At 48.1% G+C, this 20,382-nt stretch overlaps 2 protein-coding genes across 7 annotated transcripts; one reads left to right on the top strand and one right to left on the bottom strand.

Annotated features, from left to right (window-relative positions):
* Positions 1-23: 23 nt before the first annotated feature.
* Positions 24-17,231, top strand: LOC100073806 (transcription initiation factor TFIID subunit 7-like). 6 transcript variants are annotated; one of them, XM_029068072.2, is made up of 14 exons: positions 62-291; positions 2,996-3,025; positions 3,162-3,263; positions 6,390-6,463; positions 8,327-8,405; positions 9,630-9,763; positions 11,889-12,018; positions 12,308-12,366; positions 13,149-13,221; positions 13,823-13,936; positions 14,545-14,745; positions 15,254-15,366; positions 16,251-16,310; positions 16,921-17,231. In XM_029068072.2, exons 4-14 carry the CDS (start codon positions 6,398-6,400, stop codon positions 16,963-16,965), a joined length of 1,074 nt encoding a protein of 357 aa, XP_028923905.1. In that variant the 5' UTR covers positions 62-291; positions 2,996-3,025; positions 3,162-3,263; positions 6,390-6,397; the 3' UTR covers positions 16,966-17,231. The 6 variants fall into 6 exon arrangements, with proteins under 6 accessions (XP_028923907.1, XP_039768398.1, XP_028923905.1 ...); XM_039912464.1 differs by lacking the exons at positions 62-291; positions 3,162-3,263 and adding an exon at positions 29-49; XM_029068073.2 differs by lacking the exon at positions 2,996-3,025.
* A 971-nt stretch (positions 17,232-18,202) lies between these two features.
* LOC100073844 (olfactory receptor 13H1-like) lies at positions 18,203-19,162 on the bottom strand. The gene is given in 1 exon segment (XM_007670785.2): positions 18,203-19,162. A coding segment is annotated over 1 exon segment (960 nt).
* Between the last annotated feature and the right edge of the window lie 1,220 nt (positions 19,163-20,382).

Here is a 20,382-nt window from a genome sequence, read left to right as displayed (position 1 = left end):
TTTCTGTTTTTTTCCGGTTCTTGTTGCCAAGGGCCAGTCCGACTTTGGGGTAAAATGACCGTTTCTGCGTCACTGATTTGAGAATGGGCAATGCATTTTTAACTTTTGATTCCAAATATGTAGTACAACAGTGTTGTCCACACAGTGGGTCTCAGTAAAGGCAGCGATGATAGTGGAATATTCAACCTGAAGTCTGGGGATGGTTCTGGGCCGCAATCACCATCAGAGCGGGCCCCGCAGGGCGTTATTTTAATTTTTTTCTTCCACCTAAACCCAGTGAGCCCTGTTGTGGTGAGTTTTCGCCTGGGGCTCCCAAATTTCCCCAGTGCAGGGGTCGGTTTAGAGGTGGTGAAAGGAAGAGCCCGTTAATGACCTACTGAGATCCGAGGCCTGGGGCTATTTAGTCTTAGTCGGGTCTAAAAATTTCTTTTTTAAATGTTGTTAAGCACTTCCTCATGCCAGGCACTGTACTAAGCGCTGGGGTAGATACAAAATAATCAGGTTGGACATAGCCCCTGTTCATTCAATTCATTCATTAGTATTTATTGAGCGCTTACTATGTGCAGAGCACTGTACTAAGCGCTTGGTATTTACAATTCGGCAACAGATAGAGACAATCCCTGCCCAATAACGGGCTCACAGTCTAAACGGGGGAGACATGAAAGCAAAACAGAACAAAACATCATCAAGATAAATAAAATCATAGAGATGTAGACGTCATTAACAAAATAAATAGGGTAATAAATAATATACGCAAATATGCACGGTGCTGAGGGGAGGGGAAGGATGAAGAGAAGAGGGGGAAATGGGGAGAGAAGGAGGAGCAGAGGGAAAGGGGGCTCAGTCTGGGAAGGCCTCCTGGAGGAGGTGAGCTCTCAGTAGAGCTTTGAAGAGGGGAAGAGAGTTTGGTGGAGGTGAGGAGGGAGCGTATTCCAGGACAGCGGTAGGACGTGGGCCAGGGGTCGACGGCGGGACAGGTGTGAACGGGGGACCCTGAGGAGATGGCTTCACAGACTCCGTCCTCTCCTGGTTCTCCTCTTATCTTTCTGGCCGCTCATTCTCGGTTTCCTTCGCGGGCTACTCCTTCCCCTCCCACACCCTAACTGTAGGGGTTCCTCAAGGGTCAGTTCTTGGCCCTTTTCTGTTCTCCATCTACACTCACTCCCTTGGTGAACTCATTTGCTCCCAGGCTTCAACTATCACCTCTAATCAGGTGACACCCAAATCTACATCTCCTCCCCTGTTCTCTCTCCCTCCCTCCAGGCTCTTATCTCCTCCTGCCTCCAGGACGTCTCCACCTGGATGTCTGCCCACCACCTAAAACGCAACATGTCGAAGACCGAGCTCCTCATCTTCCCTCCCAAACCCTGTCCTCTCCCTGACTTTCCCGTCACTGTGGATGGCACGACCATCCTTCCCGTCTCACAGGCCCGCAACCTTGCTGTCGTCCTTGACTCAGCTCATTCACCCCACACATCCGATCTGTCACCAACGCCTGCCGGTCTCACCTTCACAATATCGCCAAGATCCGCCCTTTCCTCTCCATCCAAACAGCTATCGTGTTGGTACAAGCTCTTATAATAACCCGACTGGATTATTGTGTCAGCCTCCTCTAGGATCTCCCTTCCTCCTGTCTTTCCCCACTCCACTCTATTCTTTATTCTGCTGCCCGGATCATCTTCCTACAGAAACACTCTGGGCCTGTCACTCCCCTCCTCAAAAACCTCCAGTGGTTGCCTATCAACCTTTGCACGAAACAAAACCTCCTCACTCCTGGCTTCAAAGCTCTCCATCACCTTGCCCCTTCCTACCTCACCTCCCTTCTTTCTACTGCCCACCCCATATATTCTGCTCCTCTGTCCCACATGGGGCTCACAATCTTAACCACCATTTCACAGATGAGATAATTGAGGCACAGAGAAGTTAGTGATTTGGCCTTGGAGAGGGGGAATTAGAACCCAGGTGCTTCTGACTCCCAGGCCTATGCTCTATCCACTGAGCCACATTTTTTTTTAGCCTGTTGAATGGCTGAAATCAGGGTTTAAATCGGGATTCACCCGTAGGGGCTGCTGGGGGTTTTCACTAACATATAGTAAAAGGTTGAAACTTTCCACGTGCCAAAAGTCAGCCTCCTTTGCCTCTAGTGATGCCCCAACACGTATGCCTCGCTGTGGCTTGGCACTGCAAGCTGTAACTTTTGGCAAAGTACAAAAGCCAAAGCTCTCCCTGGGCAGATGGGGACCAGAGAGAAGAAGAGATGCATATTGGTTAGAGCACGGGCCTGGGATTCAGAAGGTCGAGGATTCTAATCCCAGCTCTGCCACTTGTCTGCTGTGTGACCTTGGGCAAGTCACTTCACTGGGCCTCAGTTACCTCATCTGTAAAATGGGGGTTAAGACTGTGGGCCCCAACTGCGACAGGGACTGTACCCAACCTGATTACCTTGTATCTACCTCAGCGGTTAGAACAAGTGCACGGTCCATAGTAAGCACTTAACAAATGCTATTATTATTATTATTATTATGAAGGTGCCGACCCCACCAGCATTTTCCTGTATCTGCCGACCAACCCCACTCCTCTTCATCCTCCCAGCCCTGCCCCGCCCCCCGGCAGTGTTCAACAGTTTTGTACAATTAGTTCCTGCAGCTTTTCAAAGACAATGCCTGTTAGAGCTGTTCTCTGCTTCCCGGAGGGCATTTTAGGGTCCGAGGCAGAAATCCTGCGCTGGCGGGAATGAGGGGCAGGTAATGTCTTTCTTTTGTCTCCAAATGAACGGATCAGGTTCACACGTGAGGTGAGCTCCATTTTAGGTCTAATTGAGGAGCTAATGAGGCGGGTGAAGGGTGAGGAAATAGATAGTAGAAGGGAGGCCCATGCCTTGAGAACTGGTCACATGCCAAGGCTTGTCCAAGGAGAACTCAGGTAGAGATATTTAGAGTGGATAACAGAAAATCTGAGACCCTTTCCCCCCCCCCCCCAACCTCCCCGTCTGCAGTTGGCTTCTCCTCTGAGACAGAAAACCCAGGTGAGCCTCTTAAAAAGTTCTGGCCCCCTCCTTCCTTTGTAACCAAGGTATCTACGTTTTGAGTGGGTCACCTGGCAAGCTGTCTGAGGTCACTGGGTGGCGGCTCTCACTGTTTTATTTGCTTGTGTCTCACCAGCTGAGGCTTTAACTGCTGGAAAGGCAAGTGGCCAGGTTGGGCCGTACCCCCCGAAATGGCAAAAGTGGAAAGACAAATCTGAGAGTTTGCCTAGACATTCAGGTAAAAAAGGGGATAGAAGGTACTGCCTGGGGTACCAGTTTTTCATTTTGAGCGTGGAGGTCAGCTTGGGCTGGGATAGCAGCCTGGGGTGGAATTAATCATTAGTCATTTACTGAGTGCTTGTTACTTGCAGAACACTGTACCAAGCACTTAGAGTACAATACAACAGAATTAGCAGACCCATTCCCTGCCCATATAACAAGTTTACAGTCAGTTGTATTTACTGGGCAGTGTACTAAGCACTTGGGAGAGTACAACTGTGGATATTCCATGTCCACAATGAGTTTATAAGTGTAGAGTGGGAGTCAGGGCATTAATATAAATAAATTACAGATATGTACACAAGTGGAGCTAGGAAGGGGGATGAATAAAGGGAGCAAGTCTGGAGGGGGATTATCAAAGATTGGGAGATGAAAAGAATGGGGGTGGAAGACAAAAGGGAATCACCTCTCAATTAATGGCATTTATTGGGCGCTTACTGAATACAATGTAGTTTTTATGGTAATTAAATGCTTACTGTGTGTCAAGCACTGTTCTAAGTACTGGGGTAGATATGTTAGTCATGTCACTTAACTTCCCTGTGCCTCAATTATCTCATCTGTAAAATGGGGATTAAGACTGGGAGCCCCAGGTGAGATATAGACTGTTTTACCTCCTTACCTTATATCAACATCAGCGTTTAGAACAGTGCCTGGCATATGGTAAGTGCTTAATTAATACCATCAAAAAAAAAGTCAGAGTCCCTGACACACATGAGTCTAAGTAGGAGAGGTCAGGTATTAAATCCCCATTTTCCAGTTGAGGAAACTGAGGCACAGAGTAGTCAAGTGATTTGCCCAAGGTCACACAGCAAGTGGCAGAACCTGGATTAGAATGCAGGACCTCTGATTTCCAAGCCAGTGCTCTTTCCCTAGGTCCCATTGCTTTTCATTGGTAGATATAATCTCTCTCCATAAGGAAGGTACAATCTAATGGATCCCTCCCTGTGGTTTGGTTGCTGTTGTGTTCCCACTTGTTCTCACCAGGCTCCAGGTTGGGCAAGAGGTTCTCTTCTCCCCGGAGCCCTAGCACTCAAACAAGCTGTCGACCTGCCTGCGTCATCTTAAATCTGCCCAGCCCACTCCAGGGATCTCCCCAGAGAGGAAGCAACTTGGCCTGGTGGAAAGAACACGGGCCTGGGGGTCAGAGGACCTGGGTTCTAATCCCAGCTTTACCAGTTGCTTGCCATTGTGACCTTGGGCAAGTCACCTACCTTCTCTGTGCCTCACCTGTAAAATGGGGATGAAATCCTCCTCCTTCCCATTTAGACTGAGTTCCACGTAGGACAGCAACTTACCGGATTTAGAACCCCGAGCCTTCTGACTCCCAGGCCTACACTCTGTACACTAGGTTATGCTGCTTGTTTATATTAGTATCATGGCACCCTAAATCCCATGGAGCTGAAGCTCTTGTATCTCCACTTCTCTGGCTTCCTCTACTTGGTTTGAGGTGAGCACTTGATAAAAACTGTGGGCAGACTGATACAATCGTCGCTAACCAATCAACAATGAGGGAACTGAGGCACAGAGAAGTTGAGTGACTTGCCCAGGGTCACGCGGCTGACAGGTGGTGGACCTGGGATTGGAACCCACATCCTCTGACTCCTGAGCCCGGGCTCTTTCCACTAAGCCACGCTGCTTCTCTAATGATGGGGGAGGGAGTTCCAGGCCGAGGGGAGGGCATGAGCAAGAGGTCAGCAGCAGCAAGGGGAGAGATGAGAACCAGGCCCAGTGAGTTAAATAGTTGATGGAGACAATGGGAGGAGAATCAGTGATGTTGAGTGTATCCCAGCTCTGCCACTAGTCAGCTGTGTGACTGTGGGCAAGTCACTTCACTTCTCTGTGCCTCAGTTCCCTCATCTGTAAAATGGGGATTAAGACTGTGAGCCCCACGTGGGACAACCTGATTCCCCTGTGTCGACCCCAGCGCGTAGAACAGTGCTCTGCACATAGTAAGCGCTTAACAAATACCAACATTATTATTATTATTATTAGATTAGACTGTAAACCCATCACTGGGCAGGGATTGTCTCTGTTGCCGAATTGTACAATCCAAACGCTTAGTACTGCACATAGTAAGCGCTCAATAAATACTATTGAATGAACAATGATATTTACTGATGGTATTTACTATGTGCAGCACCCTGAACTAAGCACTTGGGAAAGTATAATACAGAAGTCAGTACGTGTGATCCCTGCCCACAAGGAATTTACAATCTTTATATCCTATTGTAGAGCTGCACATCACCTTCACCCATATCCAGGATTGTGCAGCAAGCAGGTTAAATTTCCTCTCTGCTCTTTGGCTTTAGCCTTCCAAGTCCCTCTCTAGGTGTAGCCCAGAAAAGGGGTGGGGAATTGTGGTGGTGTGTATGTTGGGGTGCTAAACTTTCTGTGGTGATGACTGCTTGGAGGCATTCCTTGGGGATAGCTGTTGGGAGAGAAACTGAGGATCCTGCTGGATCGGGTGGCAGAATCGATCAGTGGTATTTATAGAGGACTTACTGTGTACACAGCAGTATACTAATTGCTTGGGAGAGTACAACAGAGTTGGTAGACGCAAGAAGCTTAGAGTCAGGAGAATCTTCAAACTCCCTCCTATAGGGGATGAGAGAGAAGTCCTCTCCTTTCAATCAGTCAGTGGTATCGAGCGCTTCTGTGTGCAGAGCACTGTACTGTTTGGGAGAGTACAGTACCACAGAGTTGGTAGACACATTCCCTACCCACAAGAAGGCTACAGTCTAGAGATTTGAGTTGAGGCTTTTACCCTGTGTAAGAGGCTGAGATTGAAGGGAATCAGTGGGGCCAGAATTCCCCACCTGGAATGTCTTCCATAATGAATGCAGAATATGGGATTGAGGCCTCTGGCAGATCTGGGAGTGGGAAGCAAAGGGCGGGAGAATCTGGAATTCTTGCCACCCCTGACTGAAGTCGTGTGCCAGCCACCCTTGGAGAGTCCCGGGCATGGAGCTGGTTATTGTTAGCCAGGAAACTGGTCCCAGCTACCTTTAACCAATCCAACCCTCTTAGGGTCACCAGCAGCTTTGATCAGGCAGTGACCTTTTTTTTTCTTTTAATTTGGCTCAAGGACAAAAAATGAACAAGAGAAAGGATGATGTTTCCCCTGAGATGGAGAGCCAGTTTATTCTGCGCCTACCTCCGGTAAGTAGCTCTTTCTCCCAAGTCAGAAGGGGAAATAGTTATAATAATGGTAGTATTTGTAGAGAAGCAGCCTGGCTTAATGGAGAGAGCCTGGGCCTGGGAATCAGAAGGTCATGAATTCTAATCCTGGCTGCCACTTGTCTGCTGTGTGACCTTGGGTAAGTCCCTTCACTTCACAAACCCTGGGCTAAGTGCTGGAGTCGATCAAGTTTCTCAAGGGTCTGCTGCTTTGGAGGAACCACCGTGTGTACCCCTTCTGGCTGGCGGCAAGATGGTTCCCCACAGCTAAAGTTTTCGGGAAGATCAACCACTGTTAGGGACTCAGCGTGAGACCAACCAGGCCGGAGCTCACCCGGCACCCCGTAGGCTCAAATGTCAGTGCATCTTTTTTAAGCAGCCCGTCTATGTCCTCCTGCATGTGTTCCTCTTCCCACACTCCTGATGCCTGAAGCTACCTTCCATGGCTGGAGGCAAAGACACTGCTGTGCTGGTCTAAGGAGTTGGTGATTCAGGACCTGGTTTCCCACTCCCTTGGAGGGCGATAGCACCCTCCAGTTTCCCTTTGGGATGCAAACATTGCCAACCGATAGGGGAAGCAGCACGGCCTAGTGGAAAGAGCACAATTAGTGGGTTCTAATCGTGGCTCTGCCACTTGTCTGCTGTGTGTCACTTCTCTGTGCTTCAGTAACCTCATCTATAATATGGGGGTTGATATTGTGAGCCTCATGTAGGACATGACTGGGTCTTACTTGATTAGATCGTATCTACCCCAGCGCTTAGTTCAGTGCCTGGCACGGAGTAAGCACTTAACAAATATCGTAACAACAAAAAAATTGGGGTCCCACATCACCTCTCTGTGCTTCACTTTCCTCATCTGTATGTACATATCTTTATATATTAGAAATTACTTATTGATGTCTGTTTCCTCCTCTAGACTGTACGCTCATTTTGAGCAGGGAACATGTCTGCTTATCGTTGCATTGTATGCTCACAAGAACTTGTTGTAGTGCTCTGCATATAGTAAGCCTTTAATAAATACCATTGGTTGTAAAATGGGGATTAAATTCTCCCTCCACTTTAGATGGAAACCCCTCAAAGAACAAGGACCGTGTCCAACCAGATTATCTTATATCTACCCCAGCACTTAGTACAGTGCTTGGAACATAGTAAACATTTAACAAATAACATAATAAAAAGGGATAGACTTCAACCGACACATTCAGTGGAGTCTTTTCTGGGAGGCGTTACTACCAGGATCTCTCCTGGCCTCTGGTGAGGTCAAAGAGGCTGGCAGTTTAATAATGTTGGTATTTGTTAAGCGCTTACTATGTGCCGAGCACTGTTCTAAGCGCTGGGGTAGACACAGGGGAATCAGGTTGTCCCACGTGGGACTCACAGTCTGCATCCCCATTTTACAGATGAGGTAACTGAGGCACCGAGAAGTTAAGTGACTTGCCCAAAGTCACACAGCTGACCAGTGACCGAGCCGGGATTCGAACCCATGACCTCTGACTCCAAAGCCCATGCTCTTTCCACTGAGCCACGCTGCTTTGCCACCTCCAAAATTCCTCTCAGAGCCCAGGCCAATTATGCTGCCCACCCACTCTGGGACAGGAATTCCAGCCAAAGGTAACACTGTTTGAGAGTTTCTTGAGCTACTGAGGTCTAAGATCTAAACTTTTCAGACTGAGAAAGTTACTCCCAGGGGACACTAACTGAGAGGAAGTTTCACACCATCCTGGGGATTGATAAATCCTTCATAGGTCAGGTGCGGGGCGAATTTGACTCTAGAACAATGTAGCTGGAAAACTGTTAATCCACTGCACCCTAGCCTGACCCATCCACTCCCCTTCGGCCCTCCAGGAACACGCCGCCACGGTGAGACGGATCATTCAGGCTGGAAATGTCGGCTCCAAGGGCAGACTGACCATCGAAATACATCGTAAGTAAGAAGGGTGTGTCCTTCAGGCCCTCTGGTCCCCAGTGGTAGGAGGACTGTGGGAGGTAGCCAGCCCAGTTTCTTGCTGGGGAAACCCAAGGAGCCGAGAAACCAGAGATGTTGCTTTTTCTCTGGTGACCTGGGAAAGGGTAGCAGTGGCTGGGCCCTGACGGGTCCTTTGTTAAAGACTTTGTGCTGGAAGTCTGGATCGGAAAAGAGAATGACACATTCCATCCATTCCACATGATCCCGATTTTGTGTCCTATCACCATCTTGGAGAAGCGGGACTACACGCATCAATACAGAGAAATAGAGCAGAGACCTTATGTGTCTCCCATCTTTCTTCCTTTGCATTTTGTGCCTCTTCCCTCCCTCCCCCCCGCACATCTCCTTGACTGAACACTTTGGTTTGTGACGGTGGCGCATGGTGGATTTGAGTCAGAGGCAACCACTTCCACTAGGGCGTGGTGGAATACTGGCCTCCATGTTAGTTTAGTCCAGAGTCTTCTATACAGTTGCAGCTGGTATTTGGCAGGAATAATAATATTAATAATTATAATGTTGGTATTTGTTAAGTGCTTACTATGTGCAAAGTACTGTTCTAAGCGCTGGGGTAGATACAGGGTAATCAGTTTGTCCCATGTGAGGTTCACAGTTAATCCCCATTTTACAGATGAGGTAACTGAGGCACAGAGAAATTAAGTGACTTGCCCACAGTCACACAGCTAACAAGTGGCAGAGCCAGGATTCAAACCCCTGACCTCTGACTCCCAAGCCTGGGCTCTTTCCACTGAGCCACGCTGCTCTATTCCAGCTAGGGCAGGAGAGATGAACACCCCATCCTGGGAGTCAGAAGGTCCTGGGTTCTAATTTCAGCTCTGCCACTTGTCTACTATATGACCTTGAGCAACTCACTTAACTTCTCTGTGTCTCAGTTACCTCTTCTATAAAATGGTGATTAGGACTGTGAGCCTCATGTGGGAGAGGGACTAGATCCAACCTGATTAGCTTGTATCCACCCCAGCGCTTAGAACAGTGGTTGACACGTAGTAAGCACTTAACAAATGCCACTATTATTATGTTAATGATAATAATAATATTGGAACCCAAGTGGAGTAGGCTCTTGCTTTGAGATAATGGGGCCAATCCTAGTCAATCAACCACTGACCGGGGTGGTGGAGGTGTTGGGGAGATGGTGAGGTGGGGTTCTCTCTGGTTTGTTTGCAGCCCACAAGTGTCACGGGATGGTTCAGGTGGATGGCAGCCCCCTGGTCGCTAAGGTGGTTGACCTGCCATGCAACATAGAAAGCTTGAAGACCATCGACAAGAAAACCTTTTACAAGACTGCAGACATCAGCCAGGTATGGATGGACCTACCCGTGGGTCCCTGGCACATGCCAAATCCTCCTGGACCTTCCTTTCCTTTCTATCGAGCGTCCCTCTGCATTTGGGAATGCCTCCTTAGAGAAGCAGCATGGCGTGGTGGATAGAGCACTGGCCTGGGAGTCAGAAGGTCATGGGTTCTGATTCCGGCTCTGCCACTTGTCCCCTGGGTGACAATGCGCTAGTCGCTTTGCTTCTCTGGGCCTCAGTTACCTCATCCGTAAAATGGGGATTGAGGCTGTGAGCCCCATGTGGGACAGGGACTGTGTCCAACCCCATCTGCTTGTATCCACCCCGGTGCCTAGTACAGTGCCTGGTGCATAGTGAGAGCTTAGCAAATACCACCATCTTATCACTGTTGATTTCCAGGCCAGAGGTGCTCTAAGGTGAGCCAGGGGTTGGAGTTTGAGATGAGTTGTTTGGTCAACAAGAGAAGCTGGAAACGACAGCTTGTGGCATGGCGGGGTTGCCCATTTCCAGTAACCCAAGACTCACTGGAGTCTTTTTATGGTATTTTTTAAGCTCTGTTCTAAACACTTGGGTAGGTACAAGTTAATTAGGTTGGACACAGTTTCCATCCCACATGGGGCTCACAGTCTAAGTAAGAGAGACAACAGGTATTTTCATCTCCATTTTAGTTGAGGAACTGAGGCATAGAGAAGTTAAGTGACTTGCCCGAGGTCATACTGCAAGAAATTGTCAGTGACTGGGATTAGGACCTGTGCTCTTTCCACTTGGCCATGCTGCTTTCCCTTGGCTCTTCTTCAGTCGACTGCAATAACTCCTTTGAGTGGAGGTGCAGTCTGGCACTGACCCACCAAGTCCCCACTGCTGATCGTTCAGTCAGTCAGTTGTATTTATTGAGCACCTCCTGTGTAGAGAACTATACTAAGTGCTTGGGAGGGTACGATCGAATTCATAGCTATATTCCCTGTCCTCAAGGGATTTATGGTCTAGCTGGGGAGCTAGATACTAATGTAAGTTGCAGGTAAGAGGAAGGAAAAGGGGATCTGGCCATAAGTTAGTGCTTAAATAATCAGGTTATGTACAGAAGTGCTGAAGTGGCCGTGGAGAGATTTGAAATTTGTTGGGGAAGGCGTCCTGGAGGAGCTGGAATTCAAAACGGTCGTGAAAATAGAGGTGTTTTTTTCGAGTATGAACGGGGAGAGAGTTCTGGGCAGGGAGGAGGGTGAGAGCAAGAGGTTGGCAGTGGGAGAGACGAGAACCAGGCTGAAAGTAGGTTAGCGTGAGTGTGACTTGGAGTGTAGTCAGAGGAAAGGAGGAGGGCTGATTGAGTGCCTGAAAGCCAAGCATTTGTCCTAACCCGACTTGATTACTGCATCAGCCTCCTTGCTGACCTCCCTGCCTCTCCCCATTCCACTCCATACTTCACTCTGCTGCCCAGATCATTTTTCTACTAAACGTTCAGTTCATGTTTCCCCACTTCTTAAGAACATCCAGTAGTTGCCCATCCATCTCTGCATCCAACAGAAGCTCCTACCACTGGCTGTAAAGCACTCAATTACCTTGTTCTCTCCTACCTTATCTCCCTGATTTCCTACTACAACCCAGGCTGCACACTTTGCTCTTCTAATCCCAATCTACTCACTGTACCTCGATCTCTTCTTTCTTGCCCATGACTTCTCGCCCATGTCCTGCCTTTGATCTGGAATTCATTCATTTCATTTAGTCGTATTTATTGAGCACTTTGTGCAAAAACAGTGTACTATGTGCTTGGGAGAGTACAACACAACAACAGACAGACACAGTCCCTGCCCACAGTGAGCTCACAGTTTAGAGGGTTGCCTCTGCGTGCCTGACTCCTGTTTGGCTTTCTGAAAGTCACAAACTCATTTCCCTTTCCTCTCCACGGGCTTCCCCAAGTGAAGGAGACAGCAGAGCCAGATCCCCTTCTATAGCTGGACTGTTGACTGCCTTTTTCCTTCTGTAAAATGAGCATTAAGAGTGTGAGCGTTATGTGGCACAGGGACTGTCCAACTTGATTTTCTTACATCTACCCCAGTGCTTAGAACAGTACTTGGCACATAGTATATGCTTAATAAGTACAGTAATTAATTATTACTATTATTCTGAATTGTTCAGGTGCTGGTGTGCACAGAGGAAGGAGAGGAAGAAGACCTCTGCCCTCCCCCGGAAAAATCGCCTGTCCCCACAGACCCGACAGTCAACAAAACGGCTGAGAGAGAGAAGAGGTTCATCTTGGACCATGGCAGTAAGGCCTAGACTCTTGGTTGGCCTTGACCTTATCAGAGGACAACCCCCTCTAATGCTTTCAAGCCTCTTCTCCTACCTTTGGAGCCTCCAGGTCTCCTGTCCAGTCTAGCAGGCAAAGGCCCCGTTCTGAACCTGACTGCAGAGGTCAACCCTGCCCTGCCCAAGGAGCCCCGGTAGCCAACATGTCTGTTCATCCCACAGCCTTCTCCTTATCAGCCTCCCGACCGCCTCCGCCTTTCCCCGCCTCTGCCAGCCGGATTGATGGGCACTGTCTCCCTCTGTTCTAGTCTCAGGACCCCTGAAGAACGTCCGGAAGCGGCGGTTCAGGAGAACAGCCAAGAAGAAGGTGAGAAGAAGCACCCCACCTGACAGGTTACCCTTGAATGGTGCGGGCAGGGGTCTAATTAGGCAGCTCCCTGGGGGGTTTGGCTGTGGAGGAGGAGAAGGCATCAGTGAGAGCTATGGCCGAAGCCTCGAAGAAGAAGTTCTGATCGACTGCCTCTTCCATGGGCAGCTAGGGGATGGCCCCACCTGATCCGGGGTTGATGGTGTTTGTCTTAGAGAAGCAGCAGGGCCCAGGGGAACAGAGCACGAACCTGAGAGGTGGGAATCCTGCATTCTAATCCCAGCTCCACCACTTCCCTGTTGGGTGACCTTGGGCAAGTCATTTCACTTTTCTGGGGCTCCCTTTCCTCATCTGAGACTCCTTCCCCCTGTGACTGTGAGCCCTGGGTGGGAAGGGGGGGCTGTGTCCAACCTGCTTTCATTGCATTTATTCATTCAATATTTGAGTACTTACTCTGTGCAGAGCACTGTACTAAGCACTTGGGAGAGTACAATACAACAATAGACACTTTCCCTACCCAGAGTGAGTTTAAAGATTAGAAAAGGACAGTACCCCAGCACTTAGTACAATCTTTGGCACATAGTAAGTGCTTAACAAACAGTAGGATGAGTATCCTCTAGACTGTAAGCTCGTCTTGGGCAGCTCGTCTTGGGCAGAGAATGTGTCTATTTGTTATGTTATACTCCCCCACGTGCTTAGTACAGTGCTCTGCACACAGTAAAGTGCTCAAGTATGATCAAAGGATTGAATGTTCTCTGGTTTCTCTCCCATCCTGCACCCAGTACATTGAGTCTCCAGACATTGAGAAGGAAGTGAAGAGGCTGCTGAGTACCGATGCTGAAGCCGTCAATGTCCATATCCTTTAACAGCAGAACCCCCTGAGTAGGGCAGTCTGTACCCAGAAAAGTAGCTCTTAGAAGGGAATGAGTTGTGCGATCCCAAAGTCCACAGGAGTGGAGTAGCAGGAAGTTAAACGGTAAAGGGGCTTTACCACCCCCTTACTGAAGAATAATGCTCTGCCCACAGTAAGCACTCAGTAAATTCGATTGATTGATTACTTCCGGTCTGCGCTAGACCCAGGCTTTACACAGCCCCCTTAGCCTTACACTGGCTCTATACCCATGCCTTCTGTCAGGCCCTGACTCCCAGGGTGAATAGAAGAGGGTTTGGTTAACCAGCTCTCCTCTGCCACAGGAAGCCCACATGAGTCTGGTTAGATTTGCTACCACATCAGGAATTTGTTTGAACTCAGAATTTGGGCAGACCTGGATAGAATACCTCTCACCTAACCAAGCCCTTCCCTCCTACTCCCCTCTCCTCCATTCCAATTCCACCAAAGCCTTTCTGCACAAACCCCACCGAGCGTCTCTTCCTGAAAGTTGCTCCTTAGGTGCCTCTGGCTTGTACACTGACCTTTTTGCTAGGTTATTCCTTGATTCAGGGCTTCTGATCTCAGGCTGGGAGCTTGTAGCTGAAGAGGAAAGCAAGGAAGCGGGGAATCCCAGCTCCCTCCTGAGCTCCGACGTCCCTCCGGGAATGTCTAACCGCAAGTCGGGCCACAGCTCTTCAGGTACCTTGACTGAGGCAAAGATGGGGCTCCCGGAAGAAGGGTTTCTCCCTGGGCTCTCTGGCCCCGTTCTCTCTCTCCCCCTCCCCCACCAGCCGAGGGTTAAGCACGCAGTAAAATACTGTGTGCACAGTAAGCAGTCCATAAATATGATTCATTGTCTGAGGGTCCTCTTCCCCGGTGACCCATTCGGCTCTGATAACCTGGAGATGGTCACCTTGAGGCTATTTCTGGATTCTCCAGTTTTCATGAGGCACATATTCTGCTGGGGAGGGCGGTGTCCTGAAAATTAGGAGTCCTGGCTTCTTTTAGCTTCCACCACTCGTCCACATTACTGAACCCAGCAGAAGCCTCACTAGGTCTGAGTGCCTTCAGAGAAATCCATTGCAAAGTCTTCTGCTCAACCAGTTCGATCCTAGATCAGCACAAGGCATCATTGCCCAAGACAGTGGCACATCTAGGCAAAGATGACTATGGTTTTCAGTAACGTAGGATTATTGGTACCGTGTGCCTTGCTGGTTTGGGTGAGAGGAGAGAGCCAGGTGGGGGTGGCTGGGGGGTGATGTTTAACCTGCTTCATTTTGTTGGTTCTTCCTGTTGGAAATGACCAGAACGTGATAAGCTGCGTGAGTTATTCAACGACCTCAGCAGTAGCAGCAGCAGAAGCAGCCGAAGCAGCAGCAGCAGTAGTGAAGATGAGGATGATGAGATCAATATCGATGACATGGAGGAGGAGTTGGAAAGGAAACTGGAGGAACAGCTGAGTGACCTGGATGGGCAGGACCAGGAAAAGGAGGAAACCAATTTGCTAGGTAAGTCAGGGAAGCGGTAAGCAGCAAGGCCTAGTAGCAGAACACGGGCCTGGGAGTCAGAGGACCTGGGTTCTAATCCAGGATCTGGCAATTGCTTGCTGTGTGACCTTGAGCAAGTCACTTCACTTCTCTGAGCCTCAGTAACCTCATCTGTAAATTGGGGATTAAGTACTCTTCCCTCCATTTTAGGCTCTGAGCCCCATGTGGAACAGGGTCTGTCCAACCTGATAAACTCGTATCAATTCGAGCGCGTAGAACAGTGCTTGACACTAAGAACTTAACAGATACCATTAAAAAAAAAAAAGGAATGGAAGGCTTACCTTTGTCATGACTGAGCCCCAGTGGGGAAAGATTATTGGAGGTCGGTTCTCGGGAAGGTGAGAAGGGGGTCCACTCTCTCGGGCTTCTACTCCCTTGGGCAGAAGTGAGAGGTATGAGGAAAGGATTCCATTCTTATGGCCTGGTTTTTTTGTTTTCTTTTTTTTGGGTTGGTTTTCTTTTTCCTCAGCCTTGAGGATCCAAGAGCAGATTGATAATCTGAAGAGCAAACTGCAGGAGAACGAGGTGAGGGCAAGGCGACAAGAAGATCTCATCAAGAAAGTGGAAAATATGGCACTTAAGGTAAGGTGGGGGACAGATGTAGACTGGTGTCTATGCTCGCTGAAGTCTCGCGCTCTTTGCTAGCTCCTGTGCAAGCCTAGTTCAGTCGCGGATGCATAGAGTCCTTGCTCTTGAGGAGTTTTCAGACTGTTGAGACACCATACAAATAAGAAGCAGCATGACCTAGTAGAAGGACCATGGGTCTGGAGGTCAGAAGACCTGAGTTCTAATCCCAGTTCCACCACTTCTCAGGTGTGTATGCAAGACATTTCACTTCTCTGTGCCATAGTTCCCTCATCTGCAAAATGGGAATTCAGAACCTGTGGTCCTTCCTGATTGTCTTGTTTCTACTCCAAACTTAGTATAGTGCTTGTCACATAGTAAATGCTTAATAAATACCACCGTTACTATTATTATTCAGGAATAGTAGTGATGATCATGATGGTATCTATGAAACAGTTATTATGGGCCGAGTACTATGTTAAGAACTTGACTAGGTAGAAGTCAGCTTAGTGAGGGGATAGAGATCAAATTTCCAAGCAGAGTGCCAGCTAAGGGCTTGGAGGATCTGAGCTTCTTCTGCTGTTTGAAAAAGGCGAATGGTTTAGTGAAGACATTTTTCAGCCAAGTAAGGAAGGAAAGGGAACATCTCACAGCAGGCCGAGAACAAAGTGAAAGAGTTCTGAGTGGCTGATGGCTAGAGAAGTTAATTCCTGTGCTATTTGATCTTTGCTCAGCATGTTCTGAGCATTGACTAACTACTCTGTGCAAATCAGACCAATACCTGTCTCACCTGAAACCAGAAAGGAAAAAAAAAAATCTCCTTTTCTAACTGGGTCATTGCCCTGCCGCCCCCCTGCCGGGTGACCAAAGTCAGTCATTCTGCCATGGGACTTGTTTTCCAGGCCCGACTTGAAAATGCGCTGGAGGATCTCAGAAAGCAGGAAGAACAAGATCAGCTTCAGGTGAGGAAGCTCCCCCTCTGGAAGGGGTGAGAGCAGTCCAGACGGTGGAATTGGGTTGCTGATGGGAGGCAAGGTCACTACAGTCCTGAACAGAACCCCCCCAACATGGGCACTAACTATAGGCCCGTCAAAACCATCAAAGTAACATCATTTCATTATGGTATTAGGCACAGGGATGGGTACCACATGATCATTTTGTCTCAGTCCCTGTCCCACATGGGATTCATTAAGAGGTAGGGAGAGTAGGGCTCTCAACCAACCTCTCTGTGCCTCAGTTCCCTCAGCGACTTGCCTCAAGTCACATTGCAGAACTGGGACTAGAATCTGAGTCTCCTGTGCTATCCTCTTTCCACTCTGTCTCCCTGGAATATAACCTGACCCCGTGGCTGGATAGCTTCAGGATGGCCCCTTGTCACCCCCATCCACACTCCAAACTGCAAAGAGTCACTGTATGAGTCACAGAAGACCTGGGCATATGCTTACAGTTGGGATGAAGTGTAGGCCTGAGAGAAGTTTCCTAATGGGGTAGAATTTCTTTTTCCCCCAAATCAGGTACCAGAGGGCCTGCAGAAATGCATCCTGTTTCATCTGTGTATCTGTCTCTCCACAGCTCAACTCCCTGCAGGAACAGTTGGAGAGCATCATGCAGCAGTGAAGGGGTGGGAGGGGAGCTGGCTTAGGCCAAGATGACTTCACCGTTTTCCTCTCAGTTGGTGTAGTGAGTCTCTCTTGGACTGAAGCTGAGAGCAAATGTGTCTGGGTTTACACTTGGTTGTTTCCCCTTCCCACCTTCCCCACAAACCTACTCCAGATCCTGAAAGATTTAAAGGGGGAAAACCCCTAATTCTTTGGACTTGGTAATTTGAGAGGGCTCACTTGAGAGATCATCTCTAAAATAAAATGTCACTCTTCTTTTTGCTAGTCAGGTCCCTCGTATTTAGATCTGTGGGTAACTATCCAGCCTCTCCGAGTTTCCCTTCTTTGGGGTCAGCTTCTCGAATTCCCCTAATAAGGGGAATTATAAGATCTGCTCCTTTGTCCTAGGGGGTCCACCACAAGGGGAGAATTGCCCCATCTTCCTATTTTCAAGAGAGCTCAGCCCTGGCTAGAATGGTTCCAGCCCGGGAAGCCTCTAGTCTGCTGGGGAGTAGGAATAGAGGAGAATTTGAAGAAAAACATAGAGGTAGAGGGAGAGGGCTAGTGGGCTCCAGGGACAGGACGTAGCCCTTAGTTACCTTGTTCCTTTCTGTCCAGTTGTAGGGCACTCTCTCCGATTCACTAGGTGTCTCTGCTTCTGCTAGGCCTCATGTTTCTGCCGCTTCTTGCTGAGTAAAAACAAACACACAGAAACACCCACTGCCCCCCTCCACCCAACCCCTCCTTACCCCGGGAAGAATAACAAAAGTGGTATTTAAGCACTTACTCTAGGCTGAGCACTGTGGGCTTAGCTCTTGGGAGAGTTCGATACAACAGAGTTGGCAGCTCGTTCCTTGCCTACAACGAGTTTACATTCCAAAGTGGGAGACATTAATATAGCTATGTAATTTATAATCTATTTAAAGATATTTACATCATAATTGTAGTTGTTACATGCTTATGGGCCAAATAGTATACTAAGTAATTGGGTAATCAAGGTAATCAAGTCAGACACAGTCTCTGTCCCACACTGGGCTCACAGTCTAAGTAGGACAGAGAATAGGTATGGAATCCCCATTTTTCAGATGAGGAAATTGAGGCACAGATAAATTAAGGGATTTGCCCAAGGTCCCACAGTGAGGGGCAAAGTCAGACTTAGAATCCAGGCCCTCCAAATGCCCTTATGGATCAATTCTAGTTCATTTGTCTCCTGTAGTGAATTATACTTATTTCTCAAGTCAGCCTCAACTCAGCAGTCACACAATGGACAGCTTTACTTGCTTGGTTTTCCCAACTGCCTTTCTCAGGGCCCCTATCATATCCTTGTTTCTCAACATATAAATGAGGGGGTTCATCATGGGGATTACTGTTCCATAAAATATAGAGATGATTTTGTCCTGGTCCTTGCTGTCTTTGTTCTGAGGTTTGAGATAAATGGAGATGAGGGTTCCCTAATAGATGGTCACCACAATCAGGTGCGATCCACAGGTGGAGAAAGCTTTCCTCCGCCCAGCTGTGGAGGGGATTTTCAAGATGGCCACCACGATCCGGATATAAGAGAGAAGGATGAACAGAAAGGGGAGGGGGAAGATGAAGATCGAGTTTATCAACATCAGGATCTCACTGACAGTGGTGTCCGAGCAAACCAGCTTTAAGACGGCTTCCAACTCACATACAAAATGATTCACTACATTGTGCCCTGCACAAAACCGAACCGGTATGGTGACCACGGGAATTAAGGCCAACAGGAAGTTACTTATCCACATGGTAGCGGCAGTCTGGAAACAAGCCCTCATTGTCATGATCAGCGTGTAACGCAGGGGGTTCGATATGGCGACGAATCGGTCGTAAGCCATGACGGCCAATAGGCAGCATTCAGTGATGCCCCAGAAAAGGGAGATGGTCATTTGGGCGAAGCAGTCATTGTAGGTGATAGTGGGGCAGTCTCTCAGGCAGTTGACAAGGGCCGGAGGCACTGCGGTGGTGGTGGAACACAGGTCAACAAAGGACAGATTGCAAAGGAAGAAATACATTGGGGTGTGAAGTCGAGGCTCTTTCCACACTACCAGAATGATGAGGATATTTCCCATGATGGTTCCCAGATAGAGATGGAGCAAGATACAGAAGAAGATGATTTGACTTTTGAGCTGATTGGAAAGTCCAACCAGGATGAATTCTGTGACCTCAGTGTAGTTGACCCCTCTCAGTTCATTCATTTTCTCCTACCTGTGGAACCAAGACGAAGGAAAGAGAGCTTGAATTTTAGCAAGTACAAGCCAAATGAGTTCTGACTCTAAGGGCGCTGGATGGGAATTAGTTGGAGGGTCCCCAGGATCCCTGATCATTAGCCATCAACTGGCAAGGAGCAGATGGTATAATTTTCAGGAGGCACCCAAAACAAAACTTTGTATTCCCCAGAGCTGGGATCTGTAGATAATCTGGTCTCTAACCTGAGGTCATTAAGTCACTGAGGGCAGTTAAAATTAGAGTGGAATTAGGTTTTTTGATCAGGAAAGGTAAGTGAGGTCTCTGCTTTTTTTTGTAGTGGGTGGAACTGAAATTCTCATTACAGTTTCCTCCTGTTTTCATTTTCTTTCTTCCAAATGAGGAATTCACCTGCTAGGTAAGTGGTACCTCTGGGTAGCCTTCAGGATTCAAAGTTCTGAAGGAAATTAGTGCCAAAGAGGTTAGCTTAATTTAGCCTGTCACTTTTCAGAGAGAATCAAAATAAGCCAGATCTCTATCCAGTGATGGGGAAAGAGCTGAAAAGATTTGCTTGAAGAGCGAACATCCTAGAACCTTTCTCAGTCTTCTAAATTAGACTCGAACGGATTCTCCATCTTTGAGACCATTTCTGGAGGATGAATTTTCCTAAATCCAGTGTTTTTAACCCTTGTGAGAATTGATAGTTACATCTGCTGATGGAGCAGATGCCTCCAATGCAGAAACTAAGGTCATAAAAACAGAAGATTATTCTAATCAGTAATCTCATCCCCTCCTAGACTAAAAATGAGTCCTATGTTGCATTTGTTTTTTGGTGGGAACAAGGGGTAGACTCTACTCTGCCTCTGACTGCACTGATAGATTTCATCTAATGAGAACATATTTTTATCTAGCCTGCTCAGTGGGTTATTAGCTGAACTACTTTGGACCTGGGTTCTAATTTGTGTGGCTCAGTCGAAAGAGCACAGATTTAGGAGTCAGAGGTCTTGGGTTCTAATCCCACAGCTGTGTGACTTCGGGCAAAGCACTTAACTTCTCGGTGCCTCAGTTCCCTCATCCGTAAAATGGGGATTAAGACTGTGAGCCTCACATGGGACAACCTGATTACCCTGTATCTACCCCAGTGCTTAGAACAGTGCTCAGCACATAGCGCTTAACAAATACCAACATTATCATTATTATTATTATTATTATTAATCCTGGCTTCACCACT

Source organism: Ornithorhynchus anatinus, chromosome 6 (genome assembly GCF_004115215.2).
Source record: "Ornithorhynchus anatinus isolate Pmale09 chromosome 6, mOrnAna1.pri.v4, whole genome shotgun sequence".
Taxonomy (NCBI): Eukaryota; Metazoa; Chordata; class Mammalia; order Monotremata; family Ornithorhynchidae; genus Ornithorhynchus; species Ornithorhynchus anatinus.
The sequence above is the reverse complement of the archived record's forward strand: the minus strand, read 5'-3'. Positions and strand labels throughout refer to the sequence as shown.